This window comes from Nematolebias whitei, chromosome 10 (genome assembly GCF_014905685.2).
Source record: "Nematolebias whitei isolate Nwh7 chromosome 10, NemWhi1, whole genome shotgun sequence".
Taxonomy (NCBI): Eukaryota; Metazoa; Chordata; class Actinopteri; order Cyprinodontiformes; family Rivulidae; genus Nematolebias; species Nematolebias whitei.
The window spans coordinates 10,902,087-10,925,576 of NC_056507.1; the positions used below are offsets into that span (position 1 = coordinate 10,902,087).

A 23,490-nucleotide genomic window follows, 5' to 3' on the forward strand; every position below is an offset into this window, starting at 1 on the left:
TAGAAGTTTTCATGTAACCTCAGTGTTGATACACTTTGTTGGATCCTAAAGTGAACAAATTAGTTTAATTTGTTTCTCTGAAGGACGACCGATAAGTGTCGGACTGGAGGAGGTAAAGTCTGACAAGACTCAACTTGCTGTTTAAAAAAAGGTGAATTAATTTAAGTTTAAATATAAAAGTCATCAAAGGGGTTTAATGGGGTTATGTTCCAAGTTTCCACCTTTAGCTCACATTTCACTTTTGAACTTTTATACAGCCTTCTGCTACTTTTTGCTAGGTGGCATTTACAGGTAGATATTAACTTTCAGCTAGTCTTTTGCTACTTTTAGCTTCTAATTAGAATTTATTAGCTTCTTAGGTCGTACTTTTTTCTAATTAGCGTTTTTTGAGACAGCATCTTGTTATTTTTAGCTGCTAGCTTGTATTTGCAGCTTTTAGCCAGCCATTTGCCTAGCTAGACTTTCCTGTAAATTGCAGGTCTTTCTTTGAACTCCATTCATTCTTTTCGAGTCAGGGGGGTCACTGGTGCCCATGTCCATCAGTCACTGTGTGAGAGGCGGGGGACACCCATGTGAGGGATCGTTCCGAACATCAGCTGAAGAAATGAAGAGGGTCGACCCTTCAGCTGAGGATGTAATCAACCAGTGACTGAACCATTATTGGCCCATTGGTGTATTATCAAAGACTGATCTCAGATTGAGCTATTGGTACCACTCGTCGTGTTGGATCATACCAGATCCATGGATGGGTCCAATGTACCCCTGAGTTAACAGAGTTCTGTTACTCTCTGCTGCAGCTGTAACCAGATGGGAAGGAGTAGCTGTAAATTCTGTAAGCCATCAGTTTCAGCCAAAGTGGAGATAATGAGATGGTCATTAAACTTCTTAATTTTTAATGAAAGGAAAACAGAAGTGATGGTGTTTGGTCCTGTGAACCTTGCCCTGTTGATCTGGGTCCTCTGGCACCACAGAAAAAAAAAAGTTTCTAACTTGGGTTTTAAAATGGACAGTGATTTTAAATTAGAGTCCCAGATTGGAGCGGTGGTCAAGGCCAGTTTTATCACCTCAGACTCTGACTAAGGTAAAGCCCATCCTCACACAACAGCAGCTGGAAACAGTAATCCATGCTTTTGTCACCTCTCGGCTGGATTACTGTAATACTCTTTACCTTGGCATCAGCCAGTCCTCCCTCAGACGTCTCCAGTTGGTCCAGAACGCTGCTGCTCGGCTTCTAACTGGAGTTCATAGAGGGAGCACATCACCCCCACTCTGGCTTCACTCCACTGGCTGCCTGTTCATTTTAGAGTTCATTTTAAGATTATTTTATTTGTTTTTAAAAGTTTAAATAGTCTTGCTCCATCCTACCTCTCTTGAGTTGCTTCACCGATCCTGCTCGGTGCCTCAGATCAGCTGATCAGCTGCTCCTGGAGGTGCCGAAGTCCAAACGGAGGCTCAGAGGGGACAGAGCTTTTTGTAGCTCCTCCGACTGTAGAACGATCTCCCTCTTCCCATCTGACGAGCCCCTTACAGTCCATTTTTAAAACTCTTTTAAAAAATTTGTTTTTACTCCCTGGCTTTTGAATTGAATTGAACTGAATTGAATTTTGGCACAGACTGAAAGATGAAATGAATCATCTTAATGTTGTAACAACTGTTTTATTCTTTTATGTGTTTAAATGTTCTCATTTTTACGTACAGCACTTTGTTGCAGCTGTGGTTGTTTAAGGGCTTTATAAATAAAGTATTATTATTATTATTATTATTATTATTATTATTATTATTATAACAAAGTTGGTCATAAAAAGATGAGATTTTTTTATTTTACTTTTAATCGAGTTTTGCCGGCAAGCACAAAACCTGAATTGTGGCTCCTGCGTGACTCCTAAGTCCTTCTACATTATTTACTTGTATTTATTCTACCAATTTTGTTTGTGTAGCTTGAAAATGCACAAGCTGAGCTAAACTTGGGGCTTTAGAGCCTCACCCTTCCTGCTGCACCTGAAAGCCTTCAGCGCAGAGTTTGAAGAATTACGGCCAGGCTCAATGGAGGTGCTGGCTTTGACCAGAGGTCAGCGACCCCTCAGGGTCCACGGGCGTCCCTTGGCCCGTGGGCCCTGAGGGGTCGCTGACCTCTGATCAAGGCTACAAACTACAAAATGGCGGTGCGTGGACCCTTAAGTCAGCGGTGAACAGCCGTTTCTCTGCCTCTTCTCATTCAGTTTTAAGCTAAAGTCCTACTTGTCTGGTAAGCCTGCTTGTTTTTCATGGCAGTTTGAAGCTTGCTCGTTATGAGTCAGTATCACAGGTGGATTTAGACCTTTTGGAAATGACTGGATCCACGACAGGAGACTGCTGGTTGATTTCAATATGGTTGTGAATTGCTACTACTGGTTGAAGGGGTCAGACCCTGGCCTCTTTAACAACAAGACAAAAACAGGATGCTGAGAGCAAGCGATGAAGCAGATTTATGACAGAAGAATGATTTTAAAAGAATTAAATAGATCTCACTGTTTTTATAAGTGTTAATATTTGTACATAAACAGTTTTAAAAGTACGTGTTACCAAAAACTAGAAGTCATAGCACCCATCCACTGAATGAGCTGAATGTTTGCATGTATAAATAGCTAAAATAGGAAAGTATGCCATCCACTGAATGAGCTGAATGTTTGCATGTATAAATAGCTAAAATAGGAAAGTATGCTAAAGTAGTTAGGTTGCAAAAACAGTAAACAATGTGTTTGTTTATTGTCTACATTTTAGTGAAATTTGTAAAGTTTCCAATTTTAGGTGGGAACGAAGACTTCACACACTGAGAAGACGGAACGCAAAGGGGTGCGGACAGACCGGAAGTTTAGCCGGTTGCTGTTGGTGAATGGTGACAGCGTCTCATCATACCAAAATAATTTTCCCCTTACAGTGTTAACCCAGTCTCCCCTTTCCCTTGCCCATGGCGTCGAACTCTAACATGGATATAGAGGGTGCCACCCAGCACCTCCGGGACATCCTGAAGCTCGACAGAGCCGGGAGCAGCGCCGGTAAGTCGGTCTGAAAAGTGGCTGCGCTGTTAGGCCGCGCGGAGGCTAACTGGCTGCTAGCATGCTACATCCACAAATGTCTTATTTACCAAAAACAGAAAACTCCCGCCGCTGTTTTACAGGTTTCCTGCCTAAAGACCGCTCCCGGGGCAGCTTGTGAAATATCAGTGAATATTTTCACACTAATGTTCGCAGAGAAGCGGATTAGTTTGTGTTTGGCGCTGATTGCGTCGTTAGCCCGTGTCTGGAGAAAATCTGTGTCGTCTGCAGTTAGCCTTCAGGAAAATACCACGTTTTTTTGTTTTAAGTCCAGTTTTATCTAGACTAATTGTCATTTAGCTTCTTAAACATTTGTCTATATTATTAATTATCAGAAATCATGTTATTGGAGCAGTTTGCTCCCAGAGAAACCGTGGAGAAGTTAAGCGCGTTTTTTATATATTTGTTGTACTTAAAGCTTTCATACTCAGACATTTAGACAATATATGCAGTATGAATCACTTTAACAGCTACTTTAACCATTTAGGGGAAGTTGTTGTTAGAAATACTCCAAACTTTTTTACAATATGGAGTTAGGATTTCTGTCTTTTTTTAATAGCTTTCGTCACAAAAATATGAGACTTTTTACTCCTAGCTGGTGGTAGAAACATACAATTATCACTAATAAGTAATTTTAATAAGAAGGCTCATTTTATTACCAATATTTTTTACTTATTTATAATATTTAAAGCTGGGTATTCTGATTATAATCATTTTTACATTAACTGGATTCATATAGAGCCCTTTTGAAGACCACACACTGGATGTTTCATAAACATACACTGGGGTCCAACATCCATTCATCCATCCATCATCTTTACCCACTTCTTCCTTTTTTGGGCCACGGGGTCACTGGTGCCCATGTCCAGCTGTCGCTGTGCGAGAAGCGGGGGACACCCTGGACAGGTCGCAAATCCATCACAGGGACACATGGAGACAAACAAACATTCACTCTCACTCACACCTAGGGACCGTTTAAGCCCCCAGTATACTGCCACGTACATCCATACGCAGAGGTATGCACGTACTTACGCAGAGGTACGTGCGTACCCTCCGTGCAAAGCTCACATTTTTACGACTGCATACGCATACGCGGTGTCGCACAATAAACTGCCCAGTGACTGACTGTTTTGTATGCGACACCAATGTATTAAATTCCCCTTCTTCATCCCTGATCTGGCCTTTTCTTTTGTTTTTTTGCCAAGAGGCAGTGATCTCTTCCTCCTCCGTTGATGCCTTGACTGAAATAGTGAGAAATGAAGGAATTTATCACAAGCGAATTAAACTCAGGTCCAGCGTGGCTGCGGGAGGGTCTGGAGATTTCCTGGTGGGCTGGTCTGATGTGTGGGTTGTAGAGCCAGCTCTCCGTTTTTTTTATTTTTTAGATCTTTTTATTAACAACATATAAACACAGAACACCGCTGCGGCGGAGGCTGCCAGCGCTCGCTTTTTTTTTTTCTTTTCTCCGACCTGTCAATCAATCCAGTAGGCGTGTCAGCAAATGACCAGTCGGCGACATCAATTTGTCCCAAAGGTAAACGCCCCTTGTCTGTGAAGCTGCTCTGCAGCTGCTCGGGGTGTACGCTGGAGTATGAAGTCTGAACCTTCTGCGTACCGTACACGTGTACGTACGTGTGAACAGACATATGCGGCAGTATACTGGAGCCTTTAGAGTTACCAATCAGCCTAATATGCATGTTTTTGCTCTGTGGGAGGAAACTGAAGTACCCGGAGAAAACCCACACATGCACGAGAGAACATGCCAACTCCACCCATAAAGGTCCTGGGCCGGGATTTGAACTGGGGCAGCCTTCTCGCTGAGAGGCAGCAGCTCTATCAACTGCGCCACTGTGCTGCCCTGGGGTCCAGCAATAACTGCTGAAACTGCTGTTCTAGTGACTATTTACAAACTAATTTAATCTTTTTTTTTTTTTTTTTTAATTTGTGTTGGACTTTAATTGTGTAAAATAAAATGATATGCACTAAGTGGCAAACTGTTAAAGGACAACCTGCCTCATCAACAAAAAACATTATTTTTGGTTGTGACGTGTGCTTCCATGGCTTTATTTCTGTAAACTTATGAATGTGATGGTTTCCACCAGACCGCTGAGGAACATCTCCTCTTCAGTGCATACCAGAAACTGTGCATAGTATTAAGGTTGAGGTGGTCACTCCTTATTTGAAAATACAGTAGTCCCTTGTTTATTGCGGGGGAGCTGTACCCTGAAGCCCCGCAATAAGTGTAAAAACGTGGAGTAGGGATACAGTAGTGCAAGTTGAACTGTACAGTAAACTTTATATTGAGGCTTTAGAAACCTTTCCCACACTCTTGGAATGTTCTAAACTCTTAAACCTACGTCATTTTAACAACATATGTTACTAAATTTTACTAGCTCTGCAGAACAGCAACAGCTCTGGTTCCGGTCCAACTCTGTTCTGACTTGGTTTGTTTCTGCAGACCTATCCTGCAGCAATGAAGCCCACAGACAGTCCTCTAAACTCTTAAACCTACTAATTTTAACAACATACAGTACTTATATGTACAGGAGCTACAAAATTTTACTTACAAGGGCTCTGCAGAACAGGAGCGGCTCGGTTCTGTCCGACCTGATGGATGAAAAACAGTCCCAGTGTTGCATGACTGAAGCCCACCACTACTGCTGCAGGAGCAAGGCTGCCCATTTAGTCCACTACCTCTGGCCCGGTCTGGACCAACGCTGCGCGACCAGAACCAGGCTGAAACTTGCAGCCGTCTGTTCCCTGCAGCTCCCAGGATTCGGATCACACCGAGTCCAGATCAACTGCAGCCCAGCTACAGCAAAGATACAACTTTAAGGATGAGTTCAGCTTCAGAATTATTTGATGCTTTCCTCCTGCCAGTTCTGTGAGCTTATTGTTGTTACTTCTGACTTTGGTTGCAAAACTTTCCCTCCGTTTGCAGCAAGCTGCGGTTGGAAGCAGTATTGACTTCTCGGAAGTGAACTGATGGCTTCTGGGTAACGTAGTTCTTTAGACTGGCAAGACAGTGAAGGCTTAATGAAAGAAAACTACAAAATGGCGGTGCATTTTTTCAAAATTTTTTTTGAAAATATTATGTACTGTACTGTACTTAAACAAACCGCAATAGTGTGAGTCCACGAAAGTTGAACTGCGAAGTAGCAAGGGACTACTATATCTCGTGCTTGCTTCAGCCACTGTTTCACAGTTTGAGCCCAGTTAATTTTGGCATTGGTAGAAGGAATTTCTTGATGTAAAGCCTGACCATTCAACACATTTAGGCAGGTTTGTTTTTGTTGCTGAGGTGTGTAATGCTGCTGAATGTAGACCGACTAAAACGAGCCCAGATTACAGGCTCGAAGCTTCAACATGGAGCATCTCTTCTTCATCAGGGACACCTGAACTCATCAGAGCTTCTGACACTTTTCTGTTGCTCCAAAGTTCAATCTTTGTTCCCCAGAGATCAGTTTCTTTTATCGAGTTTATACAAGATGTTGTATTACCGTTGGTCGCTCCAGGCTTACACATGATTTTACCGTTGTCATTATACTGTTAGATGTTTTTGTCAATATTTTAAATTCTAATTCTGCTTTAAGCACCACTTAAAATTTTTACTGTTGAAGCAGCATGGAAATTGTTTTGAAGAGCTTCATCTCAGGATGTTGATTAATTTTTTTTTTAATCAAATATTGATTAAAGCTTGAACTACTGCTTTGTTTTCCAGCAAATTTAAACCTTTTTAAAAGAACGTTTCTCACTGATGATGATTTGACTAAAGCTATGTGGCTGTTCAAGCCACTATCTCTTCTGTCTTATAACATTCACAGGACTTTCTCAACTTCCTGTTGTGAGTTGCAGAGGCACACAAGTTAAAAGCTTGAATTTTGAACATTTAAAAAAAAATTGCAGTAATCTTTGTCCTAAAATACCGGTAGTCACAGAGTTGTGTTTAAATCTATCTCAAGAGCTATCTTCATTTACAAAAAGTAATAATCCAGTAGATTACCAGTACGTCGTGAACATGGAGGTGGCTGCAGAGATGGGTATGACATGGGGCAACAGAATAATGTCCTAAAATAACAGTTTTGCAAGTTGTGCACACAAAATATGTGATTTTTAACAAGTGGACCCAAAAAAGCACGAACTAGGTTCATTGTTTGAAAATACTTTTCAGTGAGACTGCAGCTGAAAATTTGCATTTTGAGTCTTTACCTCATCTCCAACAGTTACAGCCCAGTGAGATCTTTTCTTTGTGCCAACACACTATTTATTTATTTATTTTTTTGAATACGATAAGTTAAACTATTACTGAACTGAAAGGTGAATTTTGCTTAAAGATTTTACCAAAAGTCCACCTGATTTGACAAACGATCAAAAAACATTTTCCTTGACCATAATTCTTCCTGAAAAATAGTGATTCATAAATGAACTTTTTCCAGGTTTAATAATGTTTGACTCCTCTAATCTAATTTAATAATTTCATACGATTCTTTAGGTAGTTTAATTTGATGCAGACTGAGACCTAGGGCTGGGCGATATAGACCTAAATGAATTATCTCGATATTTTAAGATGAATCGCGATCTACAATATATGTATATCAATATTTTTTCCTTTCCATAAAGTAATAACAAAAATAGATTTCAGAGTCAAAACTTTGTCCCAGTTGTCACACAGGCACATTTATTAACAGCTGTAACTGTACAAAATAAATGTCTAAAAAATAAACTATTTACATATATTTAAGTTTTTGGTTTTTTTTAGGTTTTTATTACTTATACAAATACAAGTTTCAAGACATTTGATAATGTCCATAGAAAATCAAAGAAAATATGTTCTTGTTTTTAGTATTTCACCCTGATTTATTAATAAATCTGAAGTTTGATTCTAATGAAGTGTATTCATTCAACCTTTATTAACAAAGCTTCCGACTCTGAAAGTGCAGAGCTCAGTTGGAGGTTTTTTTTTCCTCTCACCCTAAACTTGTCTCCATGTTTTTTAATGAGAAGACAACTTCATACAGTTACATTTCCTGGAGAACACCAAACCTCTGCTTTGTAGCAGCTACTCAGTCATTTTAACACCTATCAGTTCTCCCACTGTGAATCAACAAAGATATCTGCGTATCTGGGGAAGCTCAGCTTTGTAATTCAAATAGTTTTCAGATGCTGCAAGCGACGGAGGAGGGGCCGCTTAGTACTCGAGTGAGGGAAAAGGAGGGGTGGCATTAAGGCAGGGGTGTCCCACCTACAAAAGGGGGCCAAGATTAAAACCTTTTTCAAAGTAAGGGCTGGTTTCAGAATCTACATTAAGTCAAGTTTGACTCATTTGACATTCTCAAGATAAGATGTTGAGGGCCACATTTGGCCCCCGGGCCTTGAGTTTGACACATGCATTAAGGTGACTGGGAGGAAAAAACTGGCAGATTTATTAACTGTAGGTAGAGTATAAGACTATATCGTTTTATATCAATATCGTCTCATTTTATATCGCAAATTAAATTATATCGATATTTTTTTAATATCGATAATGTCGTCCAGCCCTACCGAGACCAATAATTTGACTCTTTTGAAACAGAGTAAGATCTTAGTTTACTTCATCATTGTGTCTTCTGACATACACTTGTCACACTGTCAGGATAAATTATCGTGTGTGTGTGTGTTCAATTAATTATTTTAAATTTATTTAGCGCCAAGTCACAACAGAAGTCATCTCAGGGCACTGTACTGGTATAATAAATTATCTGCTATTTCTTTTTCACTTTTTGGTACTTTATTTTGTACCCTTATTTCATGCTTTAGCATCTCTTGTTTTTTTAATGAGTTGTTACTGAATTTTACTTTAAAATCATCATATTTCAGAACCACGTGGACTTTTTGCAAACTGTTAGTGAACTAGTTAACAGTGTTTTAAGTCATACTGAGTCAAACATTGGATATATTCATCATTTTTTAGCTTTTGGTAATTTAGAAGCTGGTCATTTGTCTTTCAGCTTGATCCTCAGAGTATATTTAGAAAATATGATTTTTCTCCAAGTAATTTTCCTCTTTAAGTTCTTTTGGACATGATTAATTTCCCAGGTGATTACTAAAATAGCTGCCCTGCTGCTGAACTCTTTTATAAGATATTCACATGTAGTGTACAAGACATGCTTTTAAAATCATCTCCTGTACACTGAATCTTCATTCACATGTTTACATTGGTCCAGGAGATATTTTGCTAACGGGAACACCCATTTGTTGAGCTAAAACTCATGCCTCATATTGACATAATTCCTTTAGAGCATGTTTCAGAACAGAATGAAGCCAGTTGGCTCTTTATTAAAATCTTATTAAAAACGTTCCCCTCCATCTTCCTCAGACGCTCAGCCGGGTGACGGTCAGAGAAAACTCTCCTTTAATGGAGAGCTGAACGGTTTGCTGGGAACGGGCCTGCTAGGAAGCACCGATCGGCCATCCATGTCAGAATCTACCAGACCCATCTCCACGGACATAAGCAGCATTCAGGAGAGCCAGAGGATGTGAGTAGAGCTCATAAATCCAACCCCCTCAACAGAACATTTTTTTATAAACCAGACTGATGCACTGTGTTTTCAGCTGCCTTAATGGTGACAACGGAACCACCTGCATTCCCATCACCTCCAGCAACGTGGAGATCGTGGCGAGTCAGGACTCCAGCATCAACAGCAAGGCGCGAGGGAGCAACCAGGTGAGCAACCAGAAACGGCTTTTTTGTAGAGAGAAATAATTCTTAACCTCAATAAGAAATCATTTGTATATTTTTCTAACCGAGTTTGTTTTTAATGCAGGTCAAGATTCAGACTGTCGCCAAATACGACTGGGAGCACAAGTATTACTACGGCAGGCTGATAGCCGTGTCCAACTCCTTTGTGGCTTATGCCATTAAAGGTGAGAAACCTGCAGGACGTGTCATTTCAGACAGAATCAAACGAACACAAACCGTTAGGATGTTTGTATACTTGTTTTAAGCTTTCTGCAGGGTCTTAGAAACATCTAAAGTTATTATTCTTAAATTTAGAGCTTAAAATCTTAAATTTGTCCGTTTTATGTGATCAAATACATTTTTATGCGTCTTATTTTTGAGTGTTCAGTCCTTGTTTCTTCCTACAACCTTTTTTTATGCTAACATTCATTTTATGTTGTAGCTCTCATATGTTATTGCGCCGTAACAAATCTAAAAGTCCCATCATGCAACGGTCCTGTCTGAAGGCATTTATTGACGGACAGTAGTTTTATAAATGATTTCGGTTGAATGGTGATCAGATTTGTTTATTTTAAAAGAAATCTTACAATAGCTCGTTATGTTTTATCTTAAATTAGAATCCTTACGTCTTTATTCATTGAAAGTTGCAGAAACCATGTTTTTAAAACGCCACAACAATCAGTTAAAATAAAACTAATAAAGTGGATCTAGTCACGTCACGAGTTTTACTTCAGGTCTGCTCTGCCGGTTTTATTTTTCTGATGATGCATTTGTTCTTTTCATGTGCGAGTCAAACCCAGAGGCCTGTATTGTAAATTTGTAATTGGAATACTTTTACCGTTCCACCTGACTATAAACACACATGACCACTTTATGAGGTTCTCCTTGCTAGTACTGGGTTTGATGCTCTTTTGCCCACAGAACTGCCTTATTATCCACAACAGATTCAACAGGTTGTTGGAAACATTTGGTTCATATTGTCATGACGGCATCACGCTGTCGCTTCAGATTTATCAGCTGAACGTTCATGATGTGCGTCTCCTGTTCCAACTCATCCCAGATGTCTTGATTGGACTGAGAACTGGTGCTTGTGGAGACCACTGGCTTTCTGTGAATCCAGACTCATCAGACCAGGAAATATTTTTCCAGTCTCAGGGTTACGTTCACACTGCGGGCAAATGCGACTCATATCGGATCTTTTCACGTGACAAATCCAGTTTATTAATATTATTTATGTATTTTTTCTAATCTGACCCAGGTCTTTTTCATATTTGGTACTGAACTGGAAACATCAGCTGTTTTTAAAGCGGTCTCAGTCTGAACGTTCATGTCTCATTTTGTCTGTCTCTTAGTCAGTGATGTTGGGGTAAGCGGATCGATCTAAGTATTAATAATAACGATAACAACCTTGTGTAGTTTAAAGCTAGAAACTCCTCACATCTTCAGCTACAGAACAAAAGTCCAGCTGCTTCATCTTTGTTCTTTGAATGCCTCACGTCCTGGTTGACTGAGAATCTACAGCAACAGATGATGCTAACAATAGCTTAAGACCGTATCGATGCTAATATGATGAGATCGATGCTTGAGTTTGTTTCTACCTTCTTTACGTCGCTCCCGTTCCAAAAAATACAACGCTGCCCCAGTGGAACCATCAAGAGACCAGATTAACTGTGAACATTGGACCAAACAAGCATGTCTAATAATTTGATTCTGATCGCACAACAACTTCAGAATCACAAATACTAACGTGTAGCATCTATATTTTCCGTCCTTTAACACAAGGTGCTGTGTGGGACATCACGTCGTCTTCTACACATGCGGGTTGCCTCAGAACTGTAAATGGGAGTCTGATGGAGGTTGTATTTAAATGATAATGTAAAAACAGAAATGTCAGAAATATCATAACTGTGCATTAGAGCTGCAGTGTGAACAAAGTCTTGTTGTCCAGTGTTGGTGAGCCTTGTGTCAGTTTCCTGTTCTTCTATGACCCGAGAGGCACCTGATGAGGTCTGATGCTGCTGCGGCTTGTCTGTTTCAGGGTTCTTGTCCGTTCGGAGTGGGTTGGTGTTCTGCAGGTCTTTGTTTTTAATCAGTGGTCGTTTGAGCTGCTTCTGAGTTTGTCTTCTGAAACCAGTCTGCACGTTCTCCTCGGACATTAACAAAGCTTTTACTGCACAATGTCGCTCACTAGATTTTTTTTTCTTCTTCTTTTGTGGACGATTCATTGTAATCCCTGGAGATGGTTGTGTGTAAAAATCCCTTAAATACTCAGACCTACTTCAGGCACAACCACGCCACATTCAAAGTCACTTAAATCACTTTTCTTCCTCATTTTAATGCTCGGTTTGCACTTCAGCAGGGCGTCTTCACCACATCTACATGCCTAAAGGCGTTCAGTTGCTGCCCTACGTTAAGAATCGGTTGAACAAGTGGGCATAATAAATTGGCTGACGAGTATAAATTTATATGTGCATAAAATGCACACGTAGTAGAAGTCTATTGAACGGGTGAATGAGAAGCAGATAGTAAAGCACTTTGCAGAACTTTACATGTCTACGAGGACACGTCGTTTGTTAAATTCAGATAAAGTTTTTTGATTGTATAACATTTTTCCTCTTTTTAGGAGCCAATAACCACGCCATGATTCGGGTTCTGAGTTTGGACTTTAACGAGCGCACCCTGCTGAAGGGGTTCAGGGGAGCCGTCGCAGATCTGGCTTTTGCCCACCTCGACTCATCTCTGCTGGGCTGCGTTGACGAGGCGGGAAACCTGATGGTTTGGCAGCTCACTTTCACCGGCAACAAAATCCTGTATCCTGAAAAGAAAAAAGTTAAAAGTCAGATGGGAGGATGTTTGGGTCTGAGTGTTAGGACCCCCATCATAAATCATCTCTGCAGGTTCTTCTAGCTCAGCAGTCTGCAACCTTCACCACCCAGAGAGAGGTTTTCTCATCTCCCCTGCTAAATAAAATGTTTGTAGAGCCGTTGCAAAAGTCATACATTTCATTTGTAAGTTTATTTATTCCATTCTAATCTGCATTGACGTTGTATTTTATTTTTTTAGGCAAAAAGAAAAAGAAATGCAGTCCTAAATAGAAAAATTACAAAAACAAACTTTTTTTAAAAACTTTTTTCAGTTTTTCTCATATTGTAGAAAATTGTTTAAAAATAGAATCTTGCCTAGAGCAAACATCAAACAGAACATGAGTGTTTTGGTCTTTATTTACCAGTTCAGGCTTTTTTTTTTGTTTCTTTATAAAAATAACTTGCCGTTAGATGTTCTGCTACTTTAAAATCTACCATACCATCTCAAGTGTTTTGAAAAAACTCAGATTTTGTTGGATTTAGAGAAAAGTTTTGTTCTTTGGTAACTAACTGTTCTGTTTCAGGGAGCACTCAATCCTAATTTAACCAAATCTGGCACAGAAATGATGTAAAGCATCTGCAGTTAGGTTTAAATGTCTATTCATGCAACATATTTGTCTCTTTTTTTATTTTATTTTTTTATTTTGCTGCATGAAATTTGCACATATTGCAAAAAAATTTGGATGGGTTAAATGCTACAATTAACCCTTTTTTATCAGTTTAAATCTAAAAATGACTCGGGTTCGTGTCGGCTTTGATCGAAGTTACAAGGAGCCACCTCAGAAATTCTGTAGAGCCACGGGTTCTAGGTTCAGATAACCACGTGGTACAACCCAAATTGGGTTTGGTTAATGGCCAACGTTTAACCTTCACCTTTTCTGTTTTTTGTTGTACATCCTTTACAGGCGGTGGTTTGATGGTATTGTCTCTACATGTGCAATTTTTCTCTTGCAGGGATCAAAACAACTCTGGAAATCGGTCAAAATCTGAAAAATGACTCACATTTTCCAGACAGGGAAATCTCAGAGAATTTTATTGCTGATCTTCTGATTAAAAGTTGATCTTTCTGAGATTTTGACTTGTGAATGTTAGAGCCCAACCAATATAGAAATTTTGGCTATCGCCGATACCGATATTGGGAGAGGAAGGCGACCGCCGATAACCAACATAATGGCTGACCATTTTTGAGCTTTGTCCACCCCCAAGAATCTAAGAAAACAGCGAGTGGAGTGGGGCTTGTTTATTTAGCACACTTGTTATCAACCATGAAGCTAAGCTAATCAGATCCACACTAAATGTAGTCCCACACTCAGTTTTTCTAACCTGCGTTCACATTTTCTGTCCTCCACTATTCACCATAAAGTTATCAAGTGTGTTACTAAAATAGAAATTAAACAAAGAAACACCCTTCCCTGTTCATTGTTTAAACGGTCAGTCATGTGGGGTGAAGGCCTAATTAGTATTGACAGCAGCAGTGTTTTATTATATTTTCTTTGCAGAGAAGTAAAGATTTCAGACAAAGAATTTAATTGAGGACGACAAAGATGACGTTACTAACACATATATATTTTGCCTCTACGTTAAATGTATTGTTCTGGATAAAGTTTTACAAGGAAATAGCCTGCGCTAAGTTATCTAAACATTAGCTTGCGAACTTGAGAGGCAGGTAGCTAATGACCAGCGGGTTGGAGGATTGAAGATAATTTTTTATTGTTAATTTTTTTTATTTTACAGATCAGTTAAAGTAAACCTACCATGTTCAGCAAAATATGTAGCACAGTATTGCTCCCTGCTTCATTTGTGCTGAATATGAAACTGGAACTTAAGTGAATGGCAATGACTTGAAAGTAGTCTTCGTTCGTCTTCTGCTGGATACATTGTACAATTACGGCTGGTTCCCAGCATTTTAGGGGTGAAAATTACGGTAGAAGTGCTTATATCAGCATATAATGGGACATTTATCGCCAATACTGATATGTCCCCAAATGCTTATATTGACCTAAAACATCTGCCCTACTGATATATCTGTTAGGCTCTAGTAAATGTATTAATTTAATATTCTAGTATTGAATCCATGTTCTGCTTCTACAGTGTATACATGTATCCTTACGGACTGGCTATGGTGGCCTTTTAGTATCTTAGGTTAAAAAATAAAATAATTTATTAGGAACGATTACCATACCATATACTACTCTAGTTCTGAGCGTTTCATGTGACAAAAATATCTTTTTGAATTTCTGGATTTACTCAGGGAATTTTGAGGGAAAATTGAGCATGCATCAGGATCTCAGGGAATTTTGTTTCCATGAAATGCAGGGAACCCTGTCTTGTCCCACCCATAACTTTTGATCCGCTTAAGATAATTTATTGAAATTGGATACGCGTATGCATCATCACAAGACAGAGTCCTTTCATTACCCCAGCTCCAAGGTCACAAATCAAGGTCTTTGCTCGTCTGGCCCATTGCTATCGACTGCTGAATAACCGTTTGTCGACAGGTAATGTGCCGTATGCGGTGCTCTTGTTTTCCTCAGTTGTCCCTAACTCTAGCTCCCCACAGAGATCAGATAGTGGTTGATGTCCAACGGCCAGAGGACACCCCGCTGAACTCCCACCGCCGCCTCGTGTGGTGTCCGTTCATCCTGGATGACAACGAGGAGAACCAGGACGACATCAGCCAGACTCTGGCCCTCCTGCATGACGACAGGGTACCTGAGGCTTACACTAAACTGAGAAGTCCCAGAAAAGGAGGAAGATCCACACCAACCTTAGAATCAAAAGCAGAAATCATCTTTAGGGTGAATTGTTGCAAGAGAAGAAAGAAACGTGTTTAATTTCAAACCTTCTCTTGTTCAGGCCGAAGTTTGGGATCTGGAGATCTTGAGAGCCAACAACAGCAGCTGGCCTGTTGATGTCACTGAGCTCAAAGAAGGTCTCATCACAATCAAGGGTCACACCAAGGTAGGAAACATTGTTTCCCATCAGTCTGTCCTCCAAGGACAATAAATTGTCTGCTGGGGAAATGTGTATAGTTTAATTGAATGAGGAATAAGAACTGTCAAATGGCAACAAAAACGAACTTTTAAATTAACATGTTTTGTATCTGTTCTTAGGAAGTAGGGGCCGGACTAAATATGGTCATTGTTCTTAGTGTGAGACAATCAGACACAACGCTAAATAGTGATGAAGTAATCAATTAAATTAGTTGAATCTGATTATTTTATGACCATCGTGTTCTTTGACCAGAAGTTAACTAGTCATCCTGAAATCAAATCAACTTTATAATAAACTTTCACGGACTGTTCAAAAAGTGTGAAAACCGTCATCATAAAAGGATAAAAACAAGCCTTTAGTCGTTAAAAAAGCAGCATTTGTATAATTCATACTATCATTTAACTCAAACTATCAGTAGTCATGAGTCTCTTGGATTTTATTTTGCGATTTAAAGGCTGAAAAGTTTGTGGACCACTGATTCAGAAATTATTTCATTGTTAATTGAAAACAACACAAGCTCTGGTGTGTTCGGGTTCTGTTGTTAAGGTGTTTAAGATTATCTCACCACATCTACGCAGAGAGCGAGGTCACTTCCTGTCTGCAGACATCTGGATGGTGGTGGTGGGGTATAGTTGATGTTTTAGGTAGTTTTTCCTCATGCGTGATCAGTTTTATTTTTGTATGTGGTGTTGTTATACGCCCGTCAAAAGTCGGACAAATCTGAGTCTTTGCCCTTCCAGGTCACGTCTCCTGATTCAAGATAATTTAGCAAAACTTGACACATGTAATGCATCACCACTAGATGGAGTCTCGAACTCTTCTCTTTTAGCAAGTGGAAGTTATCCAGCCTGCCTCAGAAGAAACAGCTGTGGATTGTTTGTCTCACATGTACATGTTCCAACAAAACTTGAATAAAAATGAATGTGCTTTATAAATTTAACAGCAGATGTCGTGGGAAATGGATGACGGGATGTACATGTTGACCAAGATTTGCAAGAATAATGAAGTTAGAATAAACTAAGGCCTAATCAGTCATTATGTGGCTTTGTGGTCTCTGATCGTAGACCACGTTGGGGACTGACTAGTTTCTTGTGTTGGTGATGTGATAAATGTTGCATCTGTCGTGTAGCCACAAAACTACAGCCTGCAAAGATTTTTTTCATCATTTCAGAGTCAGGATTTATGAAAAAAAAGTTGCACAAAATTCGTATTGCTTGTAGATATTCAGGTCATTGCTGTGTAATAGTTGATGGGTGTAAAATGTGCCGTGTGCGGTGCTCTTGTTGAACGTCTGCTCCTCCAGCGAGTCAGCGAAGGAGCATTGTCTCCTGATGGAACGGTGTTGGCCACGGCCAGCCATGATGGGTTCATCAAGTTCTGGCAGATCTACATAGAAGGTGGACAGGACAAGCCCAGGTGAGCGAGCAGATCCTCATTTGAGATCACTGACGGGGAGGAACGTTTGTGCACGAGTGTTTGTTTGTTTTTTTTACTCGTGTATTTGCTGTCCAGATGTCTTCATGAACTGCGGCCTCACGGAGGACGTCCTCTGTCCTGCCTTCTGTTCTGTGACAACCACAAGAGGCAGGATCCAGAGTCAGTGCAGCTGAAAACATGAAACGCATTCATCTGAGGCACGCCATGTTTTCTGTTTATTTTTAAATCACTTCTGCTGCTTCTCCTAGAGTTCCTTTCTGGAGGTTTCTCATAACCGGAGCAGACCAGAACCAGGAGCTGAAATTGTGGTGCACCGTTTCCTGGACCTGTTTACAATCAATCAGGTCATCCCCCTTTATTTATCACTTTAACTTCATCTCTGTTTCCTGCTTTAGAAGATGGAAGATCTGACATATTTTATTTATTTATTTTATTGTTTTTAATTGCAAAGATTTGGTTAGCACCTGCTTTATTTTAGCGCTGTTGAGTCCTATAAAAACCTAAATCAGTGTAAATGTTTCTTCAAACCAGTTTTGGAGAACTGAGTCAGGAGATGTTCCCATTCCCAAACGGGCCAAATCTTTGCAAGACGGTGAATTATTTTGCTGCTGATTGTACGGCTAAAGTGCTCCGATCTAAACTAAAAAAAGAAGTCTTAGATTTTATTTAAATTTTATCCTCAAATTAAGAGATTTGGAGTTGGTGACTGATACATTTTTATTTAGATTGTCGCACAAAGATGATAAAACTGCTTCTTTTTGCTTTTGTTCTTTTAGGTTCTCTCCGGATCCGTTGACCTCATTGGTTCTGCCAAGTCTCAAGGCCAGTTTGGATCTTTCTGCTGAATATCTGATTCTCACAGATGTGCAGAGAAAGGTTGGTCCGATGTGCTTCTGGAGCGTTCAGACTAATTTAAATTGATTAAAAATGTTCACTTTTAAATTTTTGTCTTTGTGTCTCTGATGTCTGATTCTGTGTTCTGGCAGGTTCTGTACGTGATGGAGCTGCGACAGGATCTGGAGAGGGGAAAAGCAAGTTTCACGGCGGTGTCGGAGTTCCTGCTCACCCACCCTGTGCTCAGCTTCGGGGTCCGGGACGTCACCCACTGCCGACTGCGGCACACCGAGGTCCTCCCTGCAGAGGAGGAAAGCGAGAGCATGTCAGCAGGTGCTGTGTGCACACAAACGGACCTGATCACGTTTATCAGAAACAGGGCAACGCTTAAAAACATTGATGTGAAAGTTGGTTTTCTGTAGATTAGGATCCCATAGAGCCTTAAAAGTCTGGGACTTGGGATTTAGTGTTTTCTGGGTCTTGGAAATTATGAAACGCTAAATCTCATTTAAACAAACTTAGAAATCTTAAAATGTGTTATTTTCACATTACTTGTTCATACAAGGCAGACATGTTTAATATAACAGCAAATATTTTGGTAAGGCAAAAAACAACTTTTATAAGTATTCAATATTTAAAATTAAACTTGAGTCATATTTAAGGAAAGAAAACTTTAATTGTCTTGCAGCAGAAATAAGTTTCATCTTCCTAAAATACATTGTAAAGCAAAAAAATTGTGCAGTTTGTAGAAATTGGAATTTTAGTTTATCTCGCTCTGGAGAAATTCTCTCATTACAGCATTTTAAAGATGTAAGATTCCATTTAACGTGAATGATCTCTGGAAACATTAGCATTTTTCTGATGTTGATTGTGGGAAATGTTACACGTTCATACGAATATGCGGACATTGATCAAACCGCTTTAGTTTCCGTGGCCCGGCGCTAGCTGGCGCTGTGATTTTTGGCTTTCAACCTGTCAGTCTGCATGCAAACAGTTGCATCCAAAATGGTGAACATGGGAATGTCGGTTTGGTCCGAGGATGAGGTTGGGTCGCTCCTACACATTGAAAAGGGCGAGCAGCACAAGCAGCACTCCGCTATCCGACATTGTTACTGTTTATCTAGTTGCGCAGAAAATCTGTTGACTGCATCTGTCCGCTGTTCGCAGTTTCACGTCTCTGCCAGTTGTTTCCAAAATCCTAATCCAACTATTAAATATATAGACTTATTCTGTTTTATGTGTTTTGTCCTACAGAGGGCACCCAAGGACCCACAGAGTCCAAATCTGGGATCCAGATTAAGCTCTACTGTGTTCACACCAAGTAAGTTTTCGTTATCAGTTTGTGTGGATGTAAAAATAAATAACAGAGTAAATCTGTTTTTACAATAGAATTAAGGCAGCAGAGATAAGTCTAAAGGATGCTACAGTGGTCTGTCAAGATAAAACGGTTGCTCAGAATTATTATTATTTTTTTTTTCAGAATTAATATGTTGGTGTTGTTGATGGCAGTAAACAGGGACACGATAGAAGAAGATAAAGCAGGCAATGCTAACTGTTGCAGCTGTTTAAACATTTCACACAGCAGGCTGGTGGATGGATGAGTTTGAAACAAAATGTTTCTGAGGCACCTTCACATTTTCTCTACACCTGGTTTCACTCAACATCTGCAGCCCTGAAATTCACCTTAGCTCCGATTATTTAAACTCAGTTCAGTTTATTTATGTAGCGCCAAGTCACAACAGAAGTCATCTTAGGGCACTGTACGGAAACATTCCCATACTTTATAAAAGCTAATTAGTGAAGTTATCTATCTAAGGAAGCCAACAGATTGCGTTGAATCTTCACTTCATCACAGTTTCCCTCCTGAGCAAGCACAATGGCAACAGTGGAAAGGAAAAACTCCCTTTTAACAGGAAGAAACCTCCAGCAGAACGAGGCTCAGGACGAGCGGCCATCTGCTTCGACCAGCTGGGTTTAAGAGGACAGGAAGGAGAAACAAACACATAATGGCAGGTCCAGGTGTACATTTTATTGGAGGAAATACAAAAAAACATGTTAAGGATGGAAATAATTACAAATACAAACATGTAGAGTAGAGCGAGTAAAGACAGCAGCAGAGTGAGGAAATGTGGACAATTTGTCCTCCAGCAGACTAAGCCTATAGTAGCATAACTAAAGGATAGCTCAGGAAACCCAAGCCGACCCTAACTATAGGATTTATCAAAAAGGAAAGTCTTAAGTCTAATCTTAAAAGTAGACAATGTGTCAACCTCACGGACAGAAACTGGAAGTTGGTTCCTCAAGAGAGGAGCCTGATAACTGAAAGAGCTTCCTCCCATTCTACTTTTGGAAACTCTAGGAACCACAAGTAAACCTGCAGTCTGAGAGAGAAGTTCTCTGTTAGGAAAGTAAGAAACAATAAGATCAGTAATATAAGATGGAGCTAGGTTGTTGAGAGCTTTGTAGATTAGAAGTAAGATTTTTCAATTCTGAATTTGACAGGGAGCCAATGGAGAGAAGCTAAAACTGAAGAAACATTATCTCTCCTACTACTGTAACTCCCATTAAGACTCTGGCAGCAGCATTTTGGATCAGCTGAATACTTGAAGGAAGTTTGTGGACACCCAGATAGTAAACAGTTGCAATAGTCCAGCCTCGATGTGATAAGTGCATGAACCAGTTTTTCTGCATCATTTTTGGACAAGGTGTTTCTAACTTCAGTAATATTATGCAGGTGGAGGAAAGCAGTTCTGGTAAATTTTTTAATGTAGGAGTTAAAAGACATTCTGATTAAAAATAACACCAAGGTTTTTAACTTTTGAACTGGAGACCAAATTAATGCCATCCAGAGAAAGTGAAAGACTGCAAAATTTATTCTTAAGATGCTCAGGTCCAAAAACCACAACTTCAGTCTTGTCTGAATTTAAAAGCAGAAAATTAAGGGTCATCCAAGTTTTTAAGTCTTTTAAGATAAGACATAATTCCTTTTATAAACTACGTGAATCAGATTTTAGTTTGGTTTAAATTTTCTAAACTAGAATTTTTCCAAATCGAGTTCTCAGTATTTTCAAATGTCTTTATCTCAAAAGCTTCAAAACATTTTATCACCTGACGACAGATGCCGGTTTGAAAAGAAAATTATTATTAGTCTGGAATGATGTCATAGAGAACTCCATACCTGTGTTTAAAAAAGGGGTAATCCCAAGCTTCACAATGATGCCAAACATATGAAGGGATTTCCTGGCAAAGAAGAATTGTATTTTTTTTTTTTAAGGAAATTAAAAGGGTTAGGTTTAAAAGGAATATTTTGGAAGACGTAGCTGTTAGAAAGCTTACATAAATTTAAAGGTAGATTAGGAATATTTATTTTATTTTAGTTACAGGTGTAAGTAGATGGTGTCTTTATGGACTCATTTTCATGCAAATCTCAATCAAAAATCTATATTTTCACGGTTTTTGCACTGCAGCCTGCACTCATTACGACTGACGTAGCCAGCTGGGGTCACAGTTTGTTCTGCCTGTGTGTTTTCAGGAGTTTGCAGGATGTCCAGATCTGGTTTCAGCCTAACTTGGGTTCCAACTCGGCAGGATTTCTTTCGCACTCTGATTCCCACGATGGTTTGGGTGAGTTAACAGTTTCAGGAAAAGTAAAAAATCAAAAAAAATCAAATGACAAATCATAGTCACTGATTATTTCAGCTGCAAATCTGTTGTTGTATTTAGTTTGTAAGTGTGACAGTGCAAAATGTCTGAAAATCTTTCAGAATAAATCATATATCTCAATTTCAGTGTGCACAGTATGTAAATCTCAGACATTAACAGAAGATGAAAACACAAACTGGAACAAATGGAGTCCCGCTCCTCACATGAAGAGTGTTTTTTTACCTCCTGTGTTTCATGTAGCATCTTTACCTCCGTTAGCCTCACATCTGAAGCCTTCCTTTGTGTTCTGTTGTGTCAGCAGCATTTTCAGATCACCTCACGGATCAGAGCTCTGATAAAGAATCCAGAAGTGGCTCGCAGACGGACCTCAGGAAAATCCCGCCGCTTCCCGCTCCTTCTGACTTCCTGTCTAACTCAGCGGCTGGCAGCGGAGCGATGCCCAAGCTAATGACTCCAGATGCCTTCATGACACCGAGCACTTCGGTACTGACCCTTTTTTTATATAAAGAAAGAGATTAAGAAGGAAAAAACATTAAGCTATGACCTAGCACATTTTAATTTGTCACCAAGCAACATTCTGTCAAAGAATAACACTTCCCATCTTTGGTAGCAACTCTAAACAGACACAAAATGTGTTGGTGTGTAAAAAGTGAAGTCTTATAGAACTTCAAATATTATTATTCAGACTTTTAATAAATAGGCAGCAGCGTTCATGTGCTGTCAGGCTCCTCAAACAACCGTCATCTCCCATTTAGGCCTCTCTGGATGGGACTTAAGGTTGGGTTTCAGGGCAGGAATTAAGAATTAGGACTAGGGTCAGATGTTGGGGGCTAGGTTTATGATCATTTGTCAAGATTAGGGTCTGTGGAAAGGCGGAGGTGTTATGGTACAGTCTAGGTCCGCCTGTAAACTTTCGTTTTTCCTGCTCATAACTTTTAAGCTGCTCAACTGGGTGCCCTCCTTGGATAATGGTAGAGGAAACACTGCTTTGCTTGTCTGGACTATTCCTATAGGTTTCTGTATAATGTGTCGTATACTGTACTTTTTTTTTTTTTTTAATCAAAGGGAATCATTTAAATTTTGTTTTTATTTTTGATTAAGTGTGCTTAGTTTCTAGTTTAAAACCTCTTAAAAGGTGTTTTTCCTAGCCTCACATCATAACTTTTTCCCATGTCATCCTCCAGGTCCCGGCGTCTCCTGGCAGCAGCGCTAGCAGCCTGACCATTGTGACCGCCATTAGCAGCAACTCAGACTCCACCAACAGGTCAGATTTTGTGTCTGGTTCAGGGTGGTACCTCACCGGGCTGCAGCCTTTTGACCAGGCCAGTTCAACTAAATTGCTCAGTGGGGCACATTTAGTGAGAGCCAAGAGCTAAGGGGCTGGATATCCAGCAGTTATTGTCATTAAGTTTGTTTTACGGTTTAAAATCTAGTTTTATTTTAATATGGACCCATTGGTGGGCTGAACTGAGCTCACCTGTGGGCCTGATTTGGCCCCTGGGCCGCCAGTTGAATAGTCCTGCTTTAGAGACTAGTCAGCAACTTAAAACTGAGAAAACAGCGAGCTGTTCAGCTGAGTTTTCTTATGCCAGTATTTGAAACCAAAGCTTGTTTTTGCAAACAGAACAATATTCTAGACCATGTATATTAATTTCTTGCACCCCTCCACCCACATTATACACATGTCAGCAGCTGCCCCCACATTCATCATTTAATTTGCTGGAGTACACATTTGAAGTAAAACGGAACAGATGTCAAACTGTTTTTTTTAATTGTTTGACTGTTCATAAATCATTCCCACTATTGAGATCTATTTTTCTTTTTATGTTTTTCGGCACTAAATATGTTCTCATTCTGATCACCAATTAGTCCCCAACTTTGTCCCTATAAGGAAAAAGCTCCTGAC

General features: G+C 39.8%; 1 protein-coding gene across 1 annotated transcript in view; it reads left to right on the forward strand.

Annotated features, from left to right (window-relative positions):
* Window positions 1-2,840: 2,840 nt before the first annotated feature.
* edc4 (enhancer of mRNA decapping 4) overlaps window positions 2,841-23,490 on the forward strand; it is a 41,319-nt gene continuing 20,669 nt past the window's right edge. Inside the window, exons 1-16 of the mRNA XM_037683341.1 lie at window positions 2,841-3,035; window positions 9,430-9,589; window positions 9,666-9,777; window positions 9,878-9,977; window positions 12,416-12,602; window positions 15,217-15,364; window positions 15,513-15,617; window positions 16,954-17,066; window positions 17,163-17,246; window positions 17,336-17,431; window positions 17,864-17,963; window positions 18,074-18,254; window positions 19,176-19,242; window positions 21,454-21,545; window positions 21,886-22,067; window positions 22,769-22,848. Coding sequence (XP_037539269.1) covers window positions 2,948-3,035; window positions 9,430-9,589; window positions 9,666-9,777; window positions 9,878-9,977; window positions 12,416-12,602; window positions 15,217-15,364; window positions 15,513-15,617; window positions 16,954-17,066; window positions 17,163-17,246; window positions 17,336-17,431; window positions 17,864-17,963; window positions 18,074-18,254; window positions 19,176-19,242; window positions 21,454-21,545; window positions 21,886-22,067; window positions 22,769-22,848 — 1,895 coding nt within the window. The 5' untranslated portion in view covers window positions 2,841-2,947. The remainder of the gene's footprint in view (window positions 3,036-9,429; window positions 9,590-9,665; window positions 9,778-9,877; window positions 9,978-12,415; window positions 12,603-15,216; window positions 15,365-15,512; window positions 15,618-16,953; window positions 17,067-17,162; window positions 17,247-17,335; window positions 17,432-17,863; window positions 17,964-18,073; window positions 18,255-19,175; window positions 19,243-21,453; window positions 21,546-21,885; window positions 22,068-22,768; window positions 22,849-23,490) is intronic.